The sequence below is a fragment of the Passer domesticus genome, chromosome 1 (assembly GCF_036417665.1).
Source record: "Passer domesticus isolate bPasDom1 chromosome 1, bPasDom1.hap1, whole genome shotgun sequence".
Lineage (NCBI taxonomy): Eukaryota > Metazoa > Chordata > Aves > Passeriformes > Passeridae > Passer > Passer domesticus.
In genome coordinates this window covers 75,733,419-75,751,797 of record NC_087474.1, presented here as the reverse complement: position 1 = coordinate 75,751,797, position 18,379 = coordinate 75,733,419, and the positions used below count along the sequence as shown (strand labels likewise).

At 43.2% G+C, this 18,379-nt stretch overlaps 1 protein-coding gene and 1 long non-coding RNA gene across 12 annotated transcripts in view; one reads left to right on the top strand and one right to left on the bottom strand.

The window, feature by feature from the left end:
- RREB1 (ras responsive element binding protein 1) overlaps positions 1–17,681 on the top strand; it is a 121,953-nt gene extending 104,272 nt beyond the window's left edge. For 10 of the 11 annotated variants that reach the window (XM_064425276.1, XM_064425282.1, XM_064425329.1 and 7 more), the window contains 2 exons: positions 11,079–11,816; positions 13,976–17,681. In XM_064425276.1, coding sequence (XP_064281346.1) covers positions 11,079–11,816; positions 13,976–14,481 — 1,244 coding nt within the window. In that variant the 3' untranslated portion in view covers positions 14,482–17,681. The remainder of the gene's footprint in view (positions 1–11,078; positions 11,817–13,975) is intronic. The other variant, XM_064425351.1, reaches the window with a different exon arrangement.
- LOC135303496 (uncharacterized) lies at positions 9,753–14,158 on the bottom strand. Its single transcript, XR_010364972.1, has 3 exons — positions 13,779–14,158; positions 10,286–10,407; positions 9,753–10,136 (listed from the first exon to the last, which is right to left on the bottom strand). It is a non-coding gene; the product is annotated as an uncharacterized LOC135303496 (long non-coding RNA).
- Positions 17,682–18,379: the final 698 nt, after the last annotated feature.

Sequence of the window (18,379 nt, the reverse complement as noted above, 5' to 3'; positions counted from 1 at the left end):
GTTTGATGGCTGCTCCCTGACCTGGGTAGAGAAAGGCTGAACAGGCTGATGTGAATGGGATAGATGAGATTCCTGGTGATCTGTTTCCAAACTGCATCTGTTGGATATGTGATCCATAGACAATCACAGCAGGCAACCTAACTGTTTAACACTGCTATCAAAAAACCCCCAAAAACCCAAAGCAGTTGTTTGAGCTAAAAAGCAGCACCTAGCTCTTCTGTGTCTGTTTGTAGGAAAGTTGTTATTGAGGTAATTCGTGTAAGTGGTCTAAGTTAGGATGAGGAAAAGGTATATAATTCTGAGCATTTAAGTGCAATCTGTATATTATGAGTTTTGAATTGCTATATCCATACAGACATAAGAAGGTTTTTGCAAGTCTGTCATTCCTGTTCAATAACATTTCAACACAGAGGCCACCTTCCATGTGGTGTCAAGGTCTTATTTCCCTTTTGTAAAAGTGCAAAAATGCGCATGGTAGCAGTGACCCACATCCCTCATGCAACCAGAAGTGTCTCTTGTGGAAGCTTTTGCCCTGCTTATCCTTGCCTCAACACCACTGTATGTTTGGGGTTTTTTTTCATTCAAAAACATTTCCATGAAAAGCATACACCTTCCTCAGTGTTTTTTTATTGTAATGGTGAGCTCACAAGTGGGACACTGGGAATTTGGCACAGCTTGGTTTTATACAGTGCCTAACACAGTAGCTGTGTTTTGTTTGAACATGCTTGAACACTTGCTTTTAATACTTTCTTTCTTTTGATGTCTTTAATGTATAATTTACTTTTCTATGTTCAACACAGTTTGCTGCTTTTTTTTTTTTCTCTTCCCTGCTGCTCTTGACTTCTTAAATTCTCAGAATCGTGACTAAGATGTGCCCTGCAGGTGATGCAGTTGGTTCTGCTCCTTTTTACAGGATGTGGATCAGACTAGGTTCAGTATAACATTACAGTAATGGTGGTTTTTAACCACCCGTTTGTTATAGATAACCTAATCTGTTTGCAGAGAATCACTTGAGAATATTTTCAGAGGGTTACTGGCAGATCTTACTTGGCCTAAGATTAAATTTTGTAAAAATTGAGATTTAATAGCAGAGAGGGTGTTTTGGTTTTGCTTTGTTTTGCTGCTACAACAGGAACAAACCATGCAAGGAAATATCTATAAACAAAATAAAGGAATAAATAAATAGAAAACTCTTACATCTAGCCCATGAACTTGAATGATTCCTGTTGATTGGAGTCACCAAGAAAAAGAACTTTGAGGCATTTTTATTCTTTGCTTGTATGATTTAAGTCAAAGTAAAATTGTAAACATCTTTACTTTGCAACATTTGTAGTTACCATGGTGAATAACGTGTTTCTGCTAGGACAGCAGTGGCAGGAGATACCTTGAGGACTGATCTTGCATACTTTGATTAGTTAGGTGACCCTTTATACTGAAAAAGACACTCTTCAAATGACTGGCTACTATGAAATGTCCAGACTAGGCTAGTAGTGCTGTGCTGCTAACCAAAATTTACAGTCAGTCCCAAGTCAGTATTTAGGCACAGATGCGCTTTAATACAGGCCATGACTATTCATATGGAAAAATGTAATAAAAAAATCAAGTCACATTGACTTTTTAGGTTATCTTCCAGTGAATAAGTGTATTTTATCAGAAGAGCAGTTGCCTTTAAGGGACAAATACAGAAGGCAGAGAAAACTGCTGTTTTTGAATGTTCTGGTTTTGTGCCTTTAAAGGTGACATTTTTGGAAAGCATTGCAACTTCGGGTGGGAGGATTGGAGTTTGCGCAGTAAGTGGAGTTTTTGTTCGGGTTTTGAGACCTCCAACTAGGACATCTGTGTGGAAAGAAGTGTATTTTCTCTGTTGCAAATATTGGTCTGCATGACAAATATTTGATTGATAGAAACATTTTAAAGGCTGAAAATATGAGAAAATTGTGACCTGAGAGGCAGGTTGAGTTTCAAGTAATTAATCCTCAGCTAATCCTGTCATTGCATGCTTGAAAAGAAATGTGCAAAGGAACTGGGCTACCATGAAGCAAAAGGATTTCTGCTTGACTTTGAAGTTTTGTATTTGCGTTGTGAATGAAGCCAGATAGAAGTGCAAAAAACAGTGATATTTGTAGCCATAAATTTATGGGTGAATTAGCAGGCATCTAAAAGGAAAGAGTGACTTGAAAGCTTACAAAAAAGCAGTACCATGATACATCGAAAAAGTTGTGTTGATACTGGAAGAAAGTGAAGAGAAAGAAACAGCTCCTGAGATGTCTGCGAGATGCAGGGAATCCCTGGTACAGGTTGAGATGTTAACTAAAACAGAACCAGCTTTCAGAAGATGAAAGTGAGAGAGATACCCACAATGTTGTGTCAAAGAGGCTGCTGGCTGTGGCAGGGGGTGGGTGGTGTGCCTGTGTTTTCAGAGGTTTTGGGTGTGAGGTGGAAGGTGTGACAGGAGCTGATCTCTTTTTACAAGTAACTATCCTCTCAATTTCTTTCTTCATCACAAAGATATCTTGCAAGATTGCCTTCCTCATTGCACTGCATGAACCTGGCTTTTCTTTCAACTTTTCCTGTGCTTAGTCCCCTCCCTGTTCTAGTCATTTAAATGAATTACAGACATGAAAAACTTTCTCTTAAGAGAAAATAATTTACTGCTCATTCAACATATGGGTCTTGATTCCACTGAAGTCAGTGGAGAGATGCCCTGTGGCTTTGATGGAAATTTTATCCAATTCACATAGGTGATAGGCATTTCCAGAGAGAGCCTGGTATTGAGGAGCTTGCAGTCAGGATGTTGTGGTTGGTCACCAAGCAGTAACAGAGGCAAAGGAAAAAAAACCAAGGAAGTTTCTTATTACACACCAGGGGGATATTCATACATTTTATCTTGTGTCAGACCAGAAGCCCTTCCCCTCTAAGATATGTGTCATTTCTACCAAATCTAGCAGAATTTCCACAAACCTGGAGTTGCCAGCTGCTACCTGAGAACAAATGTGTTTATCCCCCAGCCCAAGGAAGAGGAGGTTGCATCTCACAGTGGCACACACAGTTTTTTCCCTGCTGTTCAGAACACCAAGGCCAAGTTGTAATTGGTTGGGCTGAACGCTGCAGACAAGCAAAGCATTAGAATGTGAGAAGTGCCCTTCCACATTGGAGCAGTGGTACTCCTGTCTCCACTGGTAGCAGGAGGATGTGCTCTTCAGTGTGAGCATGCAGACACAGCAACTTCCTCTGGCCTGTTGCTCTTAAAGCTCTATCAGCATCCACAACTGCTTCCTTGGGGTTGTGTGTTTGAGGGCACATCCCTGCCCGCTCCCTTTACAACCTGTTTGTGGAGCTGCTGTCTGCAGGTCCTTCCAGTTGTCTTCTCAACCTGCTGATGCAGTCTGGTTTAAATTAAATTCTGCTGCAGGAATGATCCTGGAGAGACATCAGCAATGGTTTCGAGTCCTCCTGCCTGGATGTACCTGCCAGTACTATATTCAGCATCACATAGGCATGGTTTAGATTGTTTTACCTTGTGTTAATCTGCGTTGAAGCTCGCCTACCATCATACTGCCCCCTCTGTCTTGTCGGTAGTGAAAGAGTTTGGCTGTCAGACCATGCAAGGCTCTGTTGCAGGCAGGTGAGTGGCATTTAGCCAGAAAGGAGGAGCTGACACAAAACCAAGGGTGGGCACAGTCACTCCGGGTTTACCGTGCTGACCAAATGGGATGGGTGCAGGAAGGAAGCTCAGCAGATGGTGGTACATGTCCCTTGCCTGAAAACTGCTTGCACAAGGGCGCTGTTGCTGTGAGTTATTCACACCTCCAGTACAGACAGTGTCACTTTGTGTCACTTTGAGTTGGTTTCATGGGAGAATTGTTGGAAGTAACAAACTTAAAAGCAGCAAGAAGTTGGCTCTGTCCGGGTAGTTAAAATTACAAATGAGTTATTACTCTCAACCCTAGGGTAGCTGCTGATCAGATTGCACAGAGTGTGCACAGGATTTTGCTCTTACATCTCCATGCACCAGTTTGTTTGGGAAAGTCTGCTGTCTTGCCAGCATCTCTCATCCTTTCTGCTTCTTTTAATACAGCAGGTTGCCTTGCAGTGATTCAAATGTGGTAATACAGGTCTCAGTACTAGTCTGGCTTTGCAATCTGCCGTGCTGGGGACCTGTTACGACAGGGTTTGATCTTGCCTATCATGAAGAAACTAAGTTGCCTCGTTACCATGTTCACAGCCTGTAACTTCAGAGGGCTGTAGCACAGTGTCTGCGGTGCCACGTGGGCCCATCCTGCCTATGCAGACAACAGATGGCTACAGCATGAGAGAGGAAGACTCATGTTATGACATGATCTCCTCTGAGAACAAGAGTCTGCAGGAAGGGCTCTGAAAGTGCTCACCTCTGACAATTTTCCTGGCAGAATAAAAACTTAAATGTCCTACTTGAGTCGATTGAAGACTTTCTTTATAGTCAGAGGGGTCCTAAAGCAGCTCAGCTGTTCGGTGGTGTGAGGAGGCAAGCATTTCTAAAGCCGCTCAGACGAGCACTGGTGCAGCACGTAGGGTGGGTAGGACGCGGGTGCAAGGTAGATGTTCTCAGCAGCCGGCACCGGGCTGGTCAGGGTGGTTCGACCTGCCCCCGGCAGACAGAGCCTTGGGCCATGGTTGGATAACACAAAGTGCTTATTGGCAGTACTGGCTCGACCTGTTCCCAACTGTTCATCCCTGCAGCTGTAGCTGACCCAGCTGCCCAAAAAAATTAAAAGGGCAAGGGGAGGGACTGGTAGTCATGAGATCAGTTCCCGGATCTGGCTGGCAGTACAGCCCTAAAGGAGCACATTGATGCAGCTGAGGTGTGGAGCTAGCATCATCTTCTGGGAGGCACTGGGGATAGATGCTGTTGAAATTGGCTTTGTTGTCAGTGCTTTGTGTCATCCAATAGCAGCTTTAGGCATCAAGGAGGGAGCCCAGATCCGATAGTGCACACAGTTATAGTTACCACCACATGCACTTTATAGCACAGCTTAGTGTTTATAAGTGGCTTCACCAAGCGGTGGTTAATCTCTGTTCAGAATCATTCTACAGCTTGGACTTGTGGTCTCCCTCCATTGTCCAAAAATATGGAATTTCCAAGTCTGAGGAAGTAAACTAAGAATTTGTAACTGTGGCTAAGTTTAAAGTGAGTTGGTTTCTTTTGGTGCTGGCTATAAAAGGTGGGTAAGCAGCATGCTCAGGGCTCACGTGCAGATTTCTTGTGAGGGCTGTCCTTGGAAGTGAGTGGTCATCTGGATTTCACTGTATGCCAGAAGGAAAGGGAATGAAGGGAGATGCTTGGATGGTGTTTGGTCAGCCATAAATGAAGGAAAGCTTTAGGGAGAGGTGTAAGACAGGAAGTGCAATTCAATAGAGTGTCAGTGGGAACAAGTTTATAGAGGGTTTCTTTTGGTCTTGTTTTAAACCAAAACAAAAACAGGATGGTGGTTTTAGAACAGGATTCAGAGATGAGGAGGCTGTGTAAGTGATGGGGCTTGCTCATATCCTTGCTACATAGGGAGGAAGGGAATGGTCTGAAGTGCCTGAAGCAAACTGAGGACATTTCCCCCAGCTCACAGCAGTGAGACCAGCGGAGAGCTGTCCTGGCAGAGAGGCATACAGGGAAAATGTGGAGCAGCTTAATTCATTGCCCACTTTCGTCATGTTAAAGCAGCCCTGCCTTTGTCTCCTTAGAGCTGTCTTAATGCTCCCTTCTTGCAACAAAATACAGTTGACAGAGATGTGGGATAGGAATGGGGTAAGGGATTATCTCTTACATAATGGAGAAAGAGAACTTAATAAGGAAAGATCCCTTTTGTAAAGAGACTTGCCCCTAATGTGACAGGGTCGAACACAACTCCTCTGTGTTAACTAGACCAATATTTACAAAGTATACTCAACAGTGAATTTTCTGATTAGCATTTAGCAGAATTCATCTTTGCTCTAGATATCTGCCACGCTGTGATCCCTCCAGAAATCATGTGAGCCCTGGGTATAGTGGGGGACTTTTTCCAAACTGTTCTAGCTGTCTGTACCTCTGAACTACATTTGTGGGTATTTCTTAGAGGACAAAGGGCTTGAAATCGTGTTTTCAGTGTCAGGCAAAGTTTAACAGCTGCTCTAGAGCCAGAGCTCAGGGTATAAAGCAAGAGTCATTTGCTGCTGGGGTTGGCCCGAGTGCTAGAGCTGTTGTGTGAAGATACTGAGGAGATGGTGTATAGCCTCCTGGCTGTATTGTCAGCTCTACAGCAAAATGCCTTTCTGCTGAATGGTGCAATCCATCGTAAGCTCAAAGGGTGGGTTTTGCCCCTGCTCCCTTAAATGCAGATTCCCCCATGGTAGGTGCAGTCAGAGCTAGTCCTGAAAACTTTTCTTCATTACTTCAGCTACTCTGTTGAAGGTATTGGGGAGTAATACTGTGTGTTAAAAACAGAAAGTGGTTTTTTTTTCCCCCAGAATTGTTTTTCTTTTTCCCCAGACATATTCAGTTCCATTTACTGTAAATAGTCCTTTTCTAGCTTGAATATTTTCATTTCAGAAGGCTTGAAGACACAGCCGAAGCTCTCTCAACTGTGTGAGGGATGATTAAATATTTGATTTGAGTGTGTGCAAGTGATGTAGTGAAGGTGGCTGAATTTTATTATTTAGAATGTTTACAATAAAAATGGACGAAGATAAAACCCAAAATTTTTCAAGTGGGATCTCTGGGTTTAAAAGATGTTCTCCAGTTCATGGGTGGAAGTAGAAGCAGCATTGTGTGTGTGAGTCCAAAAAATCCCAAATTTACTAGAACTGCTACCACCTAGTGGTGGCTGCCTCTATTGTAAAATATAAAACAAGCTGGGGTTATTTCAGTTAATGTAAGGAAGATAGTAAATCATCAGCTCATCTGACTGATAATGCCAACTGCTTGTACCACATCCATTTCCAGTGGTCTGTTTGCTCCACTTTTGGGGATTATTTATGTGATGGGTTTTCTAACTCTTCTCTTGGGATGTTAGGAATGTTTGTCAATAAACACTTGCTTTAGCACCAAAATGTTTTTCATTACATCCTGTTTTCTCTACTAACTCTGTAGCATCTCAAGCTCTACTCTCTATTCCACTATAGTTCCAGGAAAAAATAAAACCATGTGTAAAAAGAATCATGCCACCAAGCTTCCCACCTTGATCTGTATCTCCTCTTTCATCTGAAATTTTTCACATTTGATGTCCTTCTTCACAATTTGGTTTGCATATGTAGAAAAGCAGTTCCCTCCTCTTTCTTGCCACCAATAAAAGATGAAGTGGATTCTTCTGACTGGGCTGACAAAAGACTGCAACTTGATTTGTAAATAGACTTCAGCAAAACAGTCTTTCCTTTCCTCAGTTTGAAGGAAAAATTATTTTGGCTACCTTTATCTAGTGGTTTCTTCCATGCAAGCAGAAAAGTTTTTGGATTCCCAGATGAAGTCCTTGAGGTTTAGCTTATGAATACATCTCATGAGAAGTTCTTTTTTTCCCAGGAGCTGACGAGGCAGCAGCTGAGCTACCAGTGGTTTTTTGTTGCCTTCTTCCCTATGTCCTTACTTCCTTGATCTTCTCCTCTTTCTCCCTTACCCTGCACATCTTTTTTGACTCTGGTGTCAGAATTGAGATCTTCAGATAGTGTCATGTCACCTTCTTCTCTTCATTTTGGGGGAGTGACACACTGGTTGCACATGACAAGGTAACGTGCTGCTCCCATGGTTGCTGAAGAAGTGGCAGTGGGTGGGAGCCTTGACAAGTGGATTTTTCCACTCTTGTCCTCTTGATTCACCAAGTGTAAATTCTGTGGGATAACAAATGGACTGGAAAGCATTTTACAGCCTTAGTAAGTGAAAAATGGGAAAGAGGCAAAAGAAACAGCAGGCCTTTCCTGTGCATCCTGTTTCTTTCACTGCCTGGAATCGAGTGACTGCTCTGCAACATAAATCATCCAAATTCTGGAGATGGGAATTATCCATGTGAAAGGAGCTCTGTCTTGTTGGAGGGATGTTTGCCCAGATCTGAAGGTTCAGTCAAAATCCTCCTTGTGTAAGATACAAGCCTGCTGGAGCTGTATGGCCATCAGGGTTTCTGTTGCTGCAGTGGGCATGTCAGAAGGAAGAAAACAGTAGTGCAGGCCATGTCTAACCTCTGCTGGAGTGAATGCAGCAGCTGCCAGTGAAAGACTACCCTTGAAGCCATGCCTTGCACTGCAGAAGTCCCACACTGGACCTGGCTCAATTGTCTTCACAACCATTCACACCTTCACAGCTCCCCTGCTGCTATTCCAGTTCATCAGAAGCAGAACTGGGCTCCTTCTCACCCGTCCCCAAATAACCAGCATTTGTGCAAAGCAGCTCACTTTTTCTCCAGCTGCAGAACCAACTGCACAGGTTGGAGATAACCACAGAGCAGCTCAGCTGGTCAGGAACTGCTGCTTTACGTGAGGTACATGCTTGAAGTTTCCTAAGGGGCCTGTGAGACGCCTTCTTGACATGGAAAAGAGCAGCTCTGGTTTGTGCAGGGGAGGAGGAAGAGCGCTCCCCCAAGCACGTAGAAGTGTCAGCATATCCCTGGCTATGTCACCACCTGAGTTTTGAATGTCCCTTCAGGGCTGCCAGGCCCACAGGAGCTTCAGAAGAGAAGGCCTGTGTACATCTGTGTTCCCAGGGTTTGGAGTGGGCTTTGCCCTTTGTGAAGGCACATTGTTTAAACTTAAGAGTTTGTTTTTCTTGATGTAGAGCTCATGTGTTTGCCTGTGTCAGTACATCACTTACCTGTGGACCACCTAAACCTTGAAGTGTTTTTCTCTTGTGCACAGGAAAATGTAGTTGCAGGCCACACGTACAAGAACAGAATAACAGCTGGGAAGAGGCCCAGGGCACAGAGGAGAGGAAAGAAGGAGATAGAGTTCAAGTACAATTCACTGAAGAATGAGTATACTGTAAGAAAAATAATATATTTTTCCAAATACTAGAAGCAGAAGAAAAAGCTATGGAAAAATGGAAAATCATGAATGATATATGACATTGAATGTTGAAATTGGGACTTCTGTATTGAGAGTTTTAAGACACAATGGTTTTGGCTTGCTCTTACCTCGAGTGCCACCCATGAATATTCTCCTCACTCACTTTGCTTCTGATGTTTGTTTCATGTTGAAAAACAGGACAAATCTCCCCCTGCATCCACTGTTTTCTGTTTGGTCAATAAAGAGTTACAGAACATCTCTATGGGTACGATTAAGAGGAGCTTTTTCCCATCTTGGTTTCCTTGTGCTCTTCACTCATCTCCATCCTAACAGAGCTCACGTGGCTTCCTGCCCCTCTCCCTAATGAACCCCCTCTGTGCTGTTGCTGGCAGCCTTTCTTCAGCCTAACACACATCCCATCAGGGGAGCATTTCCTGACCTCACAGGGGATGTGACAGGGCAGCCCACGTCTGCTTTCAGATGTCCCCATCCTCACATTCTGTGGCCTTACACACAGATTAGGGCTTGCTTGCGTGTTCTAACGGGCAGATAATTAGATGAGCAATGAACTTTGTGTAATCCACTGTCTGTGTAAACAGATCTGTTCTGATTAAAAGGTGAGATTACTTTTTGTGATAGGTCACTTCTCCCCCTTAAACTCCCCCAAGAAAAAGCATATCAAGAATTGCACACTATTAAGTGATCATTTGCTATCACCAGAAACACTACTACACTTTGACATTTGTTTAATGGCCATTTATTATCACTAGTGAGGGGAGATGGGACCAGTGTAAATTGTGTTGCAAGACTACATTCAAACTAATAAGTGCCTGAGAACCATCTTCTTATCTTCTGTTTTTACTCCTTGCTTAGGGAAAAAGCCTGTAATAGGAAATCTGGGCAGTTTGCAGACAAGCACATGTTTTACTGTGTCAAACAGAGAGCTTGCACTGCTCTCCTGGAGTTTCTAAATCCCTGTAGTTACTCAGCACCTATCGCTCTTGCAGATGAATGTTGAAATGCCGGGTGGGTTGTGGGCTCCCTTTGCTGCTTGCTGTCAATAAGCAGGAGGCGGGGTGGAGGACTTGAAGTTTCAGCTTTCAGAAAGTGCCACTTGCGAACTTCGTGTCCTGGAACAATTCCTGGGAAGTGGCACTGGGGATGCAGTTACATCAGCAGCAGCTTTGGCCTTCAGAGCCAGACCAGCTTATTTCCTATTTACTAATACACTATTTGTGTGGAGCTTGGAAGGAGTGCAGCTCCAGCCCTCTGTTCTCCTTAAGCACATTACCTGTTTCAGTTTTTTGGGCATATGTTACATCTTCAGCAACATTAATACTGCAGGGAGGTAAGTAACCGGAGGACACCATTAAGGACCACATCTTAGGTAATTTTTGTCTTCTTGTGAGGTAACTGTGAAACAGCAAAGCCTGTTACTGTCCCCTGGCTTTATGTTTTGATTCCAAGTGGCATATCAGAGACTCAGGTGTGGACAAACTTCCACATCTTCCACTTTCATGGTGTAGACCCAGTTTTTTAAGCCAACTTTTGTTACTGTCTGCACTAAGTATTCACATTTAGTTGTACCAGGTAGTTGTATGAGGCTGTTACATTTCCTTGGAAGAACATTTCTTGCTACACAAAAATTAGTTTGATAAATATGTGGATTGTGTATTTTTTCAATCTGTTCATGTTTTTCATACACAAGTTTATTAGTAATACATCCATGTGTCTATGGTCTATAGGTGACAGTGACCTCAGCTCTTCTTCGGTGTTTCAGCATATTGTGTTCTCTGGTTAAAAGTGATTACATTAAAAATTATTGCAGGAAGCTGCTGATTGTGAGTCTGTTTTGGAAAAGAAAGCATTTTGTAAAAGAGTTTGTATCATCTTGTTAATTGGGTTCTGTGGTATTTTGATCTCTTTTCAGCTGTAAGTTACTGGCCTAGGTCACAGACAAGAGAAACAGATGTTGGGATGCTTGATCAGAAGCAATGCTCTTGGGTCCATGTGCAGGCTCACTGCTGGTAGTTGGGAATCATCAGGGAACATCCTACTGAAAGTTTCTCTGTGTTTCTTTGCAGAGAGCCAGGCGGATGCAGAGACACTAGCTGCAGGAAACAAAGCCTTGAACCTGAGCTATGGCGAGAAGGAGCAGTCAGAGGAAATGACAGAGCCACCAGAGAGTGAGCGCGGCCCCAAGGAGGAGCAGAAGGCCGATTCCCTTCTGGCAGAAGAGGATGCTGAAGAAAAAGTGGATGGATATGAAGAGGGCCCTGAGGAAGATTCTGTAAGTAACAAAAGTCTTGACCTCAATTTTGCCAGCAAATTAATGGACTTCAAGCTGGCAGAGAGTGACCAGAGTGCAGGCAGCAGTTCTCAGACTGAAAGGAAACATGCCTGTGACATTTGTGGCAAAACCTTCAAGTTTGCTGGCACTCTTAGCCGTCACAAAAAGGCCCACATTCGTGAGGACAGAAAGGATGAAAGGAGCAGTGAGGATGAAAGCAAAAGCATTCAGGATGATGCAGGAGCTCCCTCGATGCAGGACTCTGGTCTTGAGCAGGAAGAGTCTCCGCTGGACTTGAAGGTAGTGGAGTCTCCTGTGGACTTTGAGGCAACAGGAAAGGAGAATGAAGAGAGCGAAAGCATCTCTGAGGGGGAAGGCACAAAGTCCACTGAGAAGAGCAGTGATGACAAACCAAAGACTGATGGGGCTAAGAGTACTGCAAAAGCAGACAAAAGAAAGAAAGTCTGTACTGTGTGCAACAAGCGTTTCTGGTCTCTGCAAGATCTGACGCGACATATGCGGTCTCATACAGGTAAGAGGAGGCTTGAGGGCAGAACAGACCATGAGGTGCCCCACCAGACTGAGGTATCTGCTCTGGAGGTGCCCAGTTGCTGCTGGCACTTGAGGTTGAAGACACTGCTTTTAGTCCTAAAGGTATCTGCACGGTGTCTTCTCTGCCCCAGTCCCCCATGCTGCATAAAAAGCCTATGGAAGGAGCAAGAATTGCAGCCACTGCCTTATTTTCAACTCCCAAACTGTTTTTCCCCATGATTGCTTGCAGAGTTCAGAGGCGAGGGCATGTGTGGAGATCCCTGGGCAGCTTCTGACTCCCTTGTTGCCATGTGTGTGTGGCTTTACTTCTTCCCAATATTTTAACCAGCAGTGGAGAAACTGTATCATGAGACTTCACCTCTGAGTCAAAGTTTAGAGAGAGAGAGAAAGAGTCTGGTCTCGTCTGATGATCTGAGGCTAATATGGATAACATGCTGGTGATGTGTGTGACCTGCTGCTTGAGTGGAAGGCAGAGGTCCAGTGGGCAGGGAAGGTGGAACACAAGTAGTGAAACACTTGCCCAGTGACTTGACTGGGCAGTGGGATTGCTTTATGTGATAGGCAGATTGCAGCAGTGCCTTGCAAATGACATGAAGCCATGAACCAGCTGAAAGGTGAATTAATCATTCATTCTTATTAATTATGTATTTTACCTGCCAGCAAGGTGCTCCGACATGGGAAAACTGGTCCATTTTGACATTTTATATCTTTTGAAGGTTCTCTCTGCTGAAGACAAGATCTTCACCATTGACAAAATATTTATGTTGTAATTGACAGTGATTTTTAGAAAACTACACCAAAGAGTAATGCCTGAATAGGTTCAACCCTTCTAAATCATAAATATTCACCTATTGAGTGCAAAACTGACCTGTTTTCTTCTGCCACTGAACCACAAGTGAAATGTGACAGGTCCCATTCTAGTGCCTATTTTCATACAAGTGCAGAAGCTTCAGGGAAATGCTGATATCTAAAGTACTGAGCTTTACCCCCAAACAATGTGTGCCTATGGACGTTTCCATACTCTCTGTTTTAATTGTTTTCATTGCATGCTGGGTTATTGTGGGCTTTGTCAGTATGTTTTTTTCCTGTTTGTTTCTCTTTCTTATTTGACACTTGAAAGATGTTTTAACATAGAATAGGTGTGTAACAGGAACCTGGCACAGTGCTATCTTCAAATTCATAAATGTAACTATGACCTACCCCCACTGTCAGATCAATGTATTTTCAGCTGAGGATTTTGCACCAGTGCTGTGGGTTGACTCTTCTCCTTGTCTCCTTCCCATTTGTTCAACTCTAAAATACTGTCAGGTTGTACATTCCTTATACTTCAGTTTTAATGTGTGAGGTTTTTTAAAGATACCTGCAAGGTTTTGGGATTTGTTTACTCAGAAGAGGAACATTTGGGACACACTGAAGTGTGCAAGAAACTTCTGCCTGCCTACCTCTTGCCTCATTCTGATGCTCATTGGCACAAGATGATGTCTTGATGGAATTGAAGCACTGAAAAGTCTTTAAGAGGCAGAGTTGGAAAGGGAGGACAGGTTGGGGTGAGACCTTTGGTTCTTCAGGGCAGACAGCACCTTGGGACAGTCTGCGTGGTTTGTATTTTGGGAGAATTTTGTCTGTGGGGCTGTGGTTGCTTTGTTTTTCAAAGAGTTCCTGCTGAGGAAAATATTCTCCCTCTCCACATCTGTCTGGGGCTGACCTGCAGCAGAGAGCCCATGTGGTGGGCTGATTTCATAAAAGCTTTTGAGTTCCAGAGATTGACTGTAAACTTCTACCAGAAAAGTGGCTGACTAAATTAGGCAGGATGCTAGTGAGCACCTGATGCTTACAGGGTCTTCTTCCCTCCTCAGTGCAGGGCCTTGCCAGGATTGTCTACAATCTTTCTCAAGCTTGTAGACACTTAGTTCAATGCTCCATTTGTGCTGTGGACATTTACCTGTATTCAGGCTTGCATTCCAGTTTGCAAGTATTGTATTCAGCCAGTTTGCTAGCACAGAAGCAAAAAATCTGCATAAATGTGACGTTTGATGTAGGTACTGAATTTGCAAATGCAAAGTGTTTCATGCTGCTTGAAACAAGAGGAAGGCACGTGTGTGACCTCACAGCTGACTTTGTGTTGTCATTCTCTTCCAGGTGAGAGACCTTACAAGTGTCAAACCTGTGAACGGACCTTCACTCTGAAGCACAGCCTGGTCCGTCACCAGCGCATCCACCAGAAAGTCAAAAACGCCCGAAACCATGGGAAGGAGAGTGACAAGGAGGAGACGCAGTCGAGGTGTGGAGAAGACAGCGAGAATGAGTCCAGCCACAGCGGCGCCAACCCCATCTCCGAAAGCGAGTGCGACTCCGCGGGGGGCGTCGGTAGCCACTCGTCCCTGGCGGGGAGCCGGAACGAGCCCCTGGCCGACCTGGTCACGGACTCCCCCTGCGGAGAGGAGAGGAGCGGCGCCTGCCTTGCCGAGCCCACCAAGAGCGCACAGAAACACGCGGCAATAGACCAGGAACCGCGGGGCAGCTCCGAGCACGAGAGACCCTCAGGTTTCATCCAAGACTTGCTGGAGATGCACAACGCTCCGTCTCCCATGAATCACATCCTGGCCTCTGCCGACAGTGCGCCTCAGCTCTTGGGGGTGGAATGACTTGCTAGGAGGTTGGACACGTCTCAGCAGGCAAACTGAAGCCAGCAGAGCAAGGTTTCTGGAGTCTGGTTTTGGAAGAGCGACCTTACAGCTATGGGGAGAGTATGGCAGACTGGACCTGGTGCCATATGCCTTTCAGTATAATAATGCAAGAGACTACCGTATATACTGATTTGAGTGCCTTACTACTTTATTAGATCTTTTGGTATTATAGATTTTTTTCAAAAATGATTTTAATATTTTAAAGAATTATTTGGAGAGGACCCTTTTTCATTTAAGCATTAATGTTACCTTTTGTATTGGTGTGCGTGAGCTTGTTCTTGTATATCTGTGATAGTCGCTGTGTTTGTTCTCTGAGCTGGAAATGGGGCAGTGGGGTGGGAGGCCCTTGGATACCATAGCCAATAACTGGAAGAAAAATGATGTGAATTTCATATGAAATAGTCAGAGGAGATGCAGAGGAGACGTTGATTTATTGTTTTTTTCTCAGTAGATATTCTTGCATTTGCCACATGGTGGAGCATTAAGCCTGTTCCAGGCATGAACAACGTGGCAGTTGAAGGTGTTCAAAGTGGTTCAAGCCAAAAGCAGGAAACACAAATTAATTTCAACCTCATGCTTGTTTCCACTTTTCAGCATTAGAAGTGGTCTTCTAAATCCTAGGGGTTTTTTCTGGCCGTCACGGACTGAGCGTGTATACAGAGAAGAGTTACATAGCAACGTAACCTATGGAAATTATGCACCCGCTGTTACATATGTTTGATTTGCTTCAGTATATTATTATTATTATTATTTTATTATTATTTTATAAATCCATCAGTTCGCTTGTCTCTGCAGTCAGCAGAAGCCAATGGGCAATATTTGCCCACGGAGATGCGTAGCGCAGCTTGGATCCCGTCTCGGAGTGTTCTTGACTCATCAACTTTCACCAGCCTCTCCTCCTCCTCCTCCTCCTGTTGTTGCAGCTCTTCTACTGTACTTTCCATGAACCCCTTCCTCCGACCGGAGCGTCCCGCGGAGGCCAGCGAGGTACCGTGCCCGTGCGGGGGCACATCTCCCTCGCGGCGGGCGCGGGCCAGAGAGGCACCGCCGGTGCCGCAGTGACCTCGCTGCCGTCACGTCGGTGACGGTCACTCACAGAGCAAAGTTATTCCGTCTTCCAGTGGAAAGCAAGAGAGAAATGCGAGCCTTACCCTCTCGTCTTGCTTCTGTCGTGTTCTAAGAGCAAGAAAATACTACTGGTAATAAAACTACAGATATACGACATTTAAAAAATAAATAAAATTAATTTAAAAGAAAAAAAAAAGAAATAAATTCTTCCTGAGATTTTGGGGTTGATGCTTGAAGACTTGAGGTGTGTGTCTAAATTTCATATCAGTAATTTAACCCCTTTAATGCTGGCAGCTGGAACTTCTCCGTATGGCTCCTGTTGCCGGCAACAGGTGACAGACACTCCAGCCACCAATATTGAAGGAGTTAAATGAAATGTATCCTACTGTAGCTGCGCATTTTTAGGAGTGCCCAGCATTTTTGTTGTTCTTGTCGTTGTTGTCGTTATTGTTGTTTGTTAATTGTCCTTCAGTCATGACCTCTGGGACAGACAGAGCCATAATAGCATTGCCGGAGCCTCACTGTGCTATTCCACCACTGCAGTCCCCAGCCCAGCCCGCACTGTGACCCTCCCTCCTTCCCACCGCAGAATCGCTTTTCCTGCTCTCACCAGACATGGAGGAAGTGGGCCTCGGACCCAGTCTATATTATATAATATATATATATATCTATATATATCTATATTTTAAAAATTCTCTGAAAAATTTCTGGAGACTGAAATCTCACTGTCCAGAATTCAAAGGAAGAGAAACGTTCTTGAGTAATATTCTTGCAAATAGAATAAGAAAAAATGGTTGAGGTATATGTGATTTCTATTTTTTTTTGTGTTTTGTTTATTTTTTTTTTTTTTAATTTTTAAATAGGGATGTTTGAACCAGTTCAGAAACGAAGCTAATGCCAGATATAGATAAATCAATCACAACCAATGATTCATTTGAAACTCTACCCAGGTGCATTCTACTTAATTAAAACCAGTTCACGCATCCCTTAAATTGTTATTACTATTATAATTATAATAATAATTATTATTATTATTTTGGGTATTTTTTTGTTTTTGTAATTTTTTTGTTTGTTTATTTTGGGGTTGTTGTTTTGTTTTGGGGTTTTTTGGTTTTTTTTTTTGCAACTCTCCACACTAAACTGCGCAATACTGTGGGGGAGAAGCCATTACTAAACTATATGCTGCAGAACAATGTAGCAAGTAATTAATTCCCAGCAGCCTGCCGGGACATCTGCTAGCAATAATCACTATTGATTTAAAGCTTTATTTAGCCTTTATCTATATCCTAGTAGAGTATAAGGTCTTGCCACATTTTATTGACATTTTTATTAGTTGAGTTTGACTGAGAACTGTTGCTGTTGTTGGGGTTTTTTTTGTTTCCCTTCCTCCCCCAATATTAAACTGTGAAATTTATAATGTGTTTAAACTATGGGTGAATCTTAGGCTTTAGTTTGCATGTTCAGCTAATTTGTCTCTATACGATTTTCGTTTGAATCTTTTTATTTTTTTTCCTCTCTCAGGGCTTTTACAAAAAACAAAAAAACAAAAACAAAACAAAAAGAAAACAAAAAAAAAAGATCTTCTAAAATTCTTTTGCCTGAGTTGCAATGGACTTAACATGGAGATAATTCAATCACTACATTAAGCACTTGACTGTGAAAGCGCAAAAAAAAATAAAGGAAAAAGAAAAAAAAAGAGAGAACCTTGTTTGAGGCTGTTGTGAAATAACTTTAGGGGGCTATGTGACAGTCTGATTCCATTTTCAGAATGATTCATCTTCTCTTTCCTCTCTGTTTGTCTCCTTTCTCTCTCTTCTCTCTCCACGAAGGAAGTTTAATCCTAGTGATTTCATCCCATGCAGGAAACAGTAATAAATGTGTAGAATTCATATTTTTCTAAAGGGAACTTAAACTGCTGCTACGAATTGTGTACAAGACTGGTTTATGCCACATGAACAGAGAATCACACATAGTTTTGGTACTTTTATTCCTCTTTTTTCAGTTGTACAGTACTTCCAAATTCAAAATAAAAAGTAAAACTTGTTCTGTATCAAACCATCTAAGCAATAAAATGTTATATTTAAAAATTATAGGTTATGAAATGGGCGTGGCTCTTCTTGTGGGTTTGTGGTGACTTATTCTCTGCCATAGCTCTGCTGGAGCACAGTGTGAAAGCTGGAGTTTTTGCCAGTAGATCACTGCTTCTCTTCCTTTGGTTGATCTGAATTTGAGCTGGAGATGATTGCAGCACTCTGAAAACTCGTGTTCATTTTGACCACCATTTTCTGGCAGCCAGGCCCCTTTGAAATGCTGCTTGTCTCCCGGTGCAGTTCCTCAATGCAGCAACTGAAGACAGCAGAAAATGCTGATTTTCCTGCATAGGCAGGGTCAGGATTCTTTTTCAATTAATGGTAGCCCCACGGTCACATAGGTCAGCATCCTCTCAGCAGGTAGTGTACCAGTCACTTTTTTTATAAATTAGGTAGGTTTCTGCTACCATAGTTTCCTTCTTGCATAAATGTTTATGGCCGCAAACTCTTCAGGATGTATTCAAAAGCCACGTGCATGTTTCATAAACAGAGACAAATCCTTTGTTTTAGCTTGTCAGAGCTGCCTTAGCTGCATTTTATATGCCTTCCTATAAATAAAACCCATTTCACAGGACAGTGAGCCAAAGAATCATCTGAGTTGTGCATCCAGCTCTCGAGACCAGGGAATTGCAGTGAAGCAAAGCATCCACATCTTCCTAAGTCCTGCTGCGGTGGTGCTTTCTGGCAGAGAAGTGAAC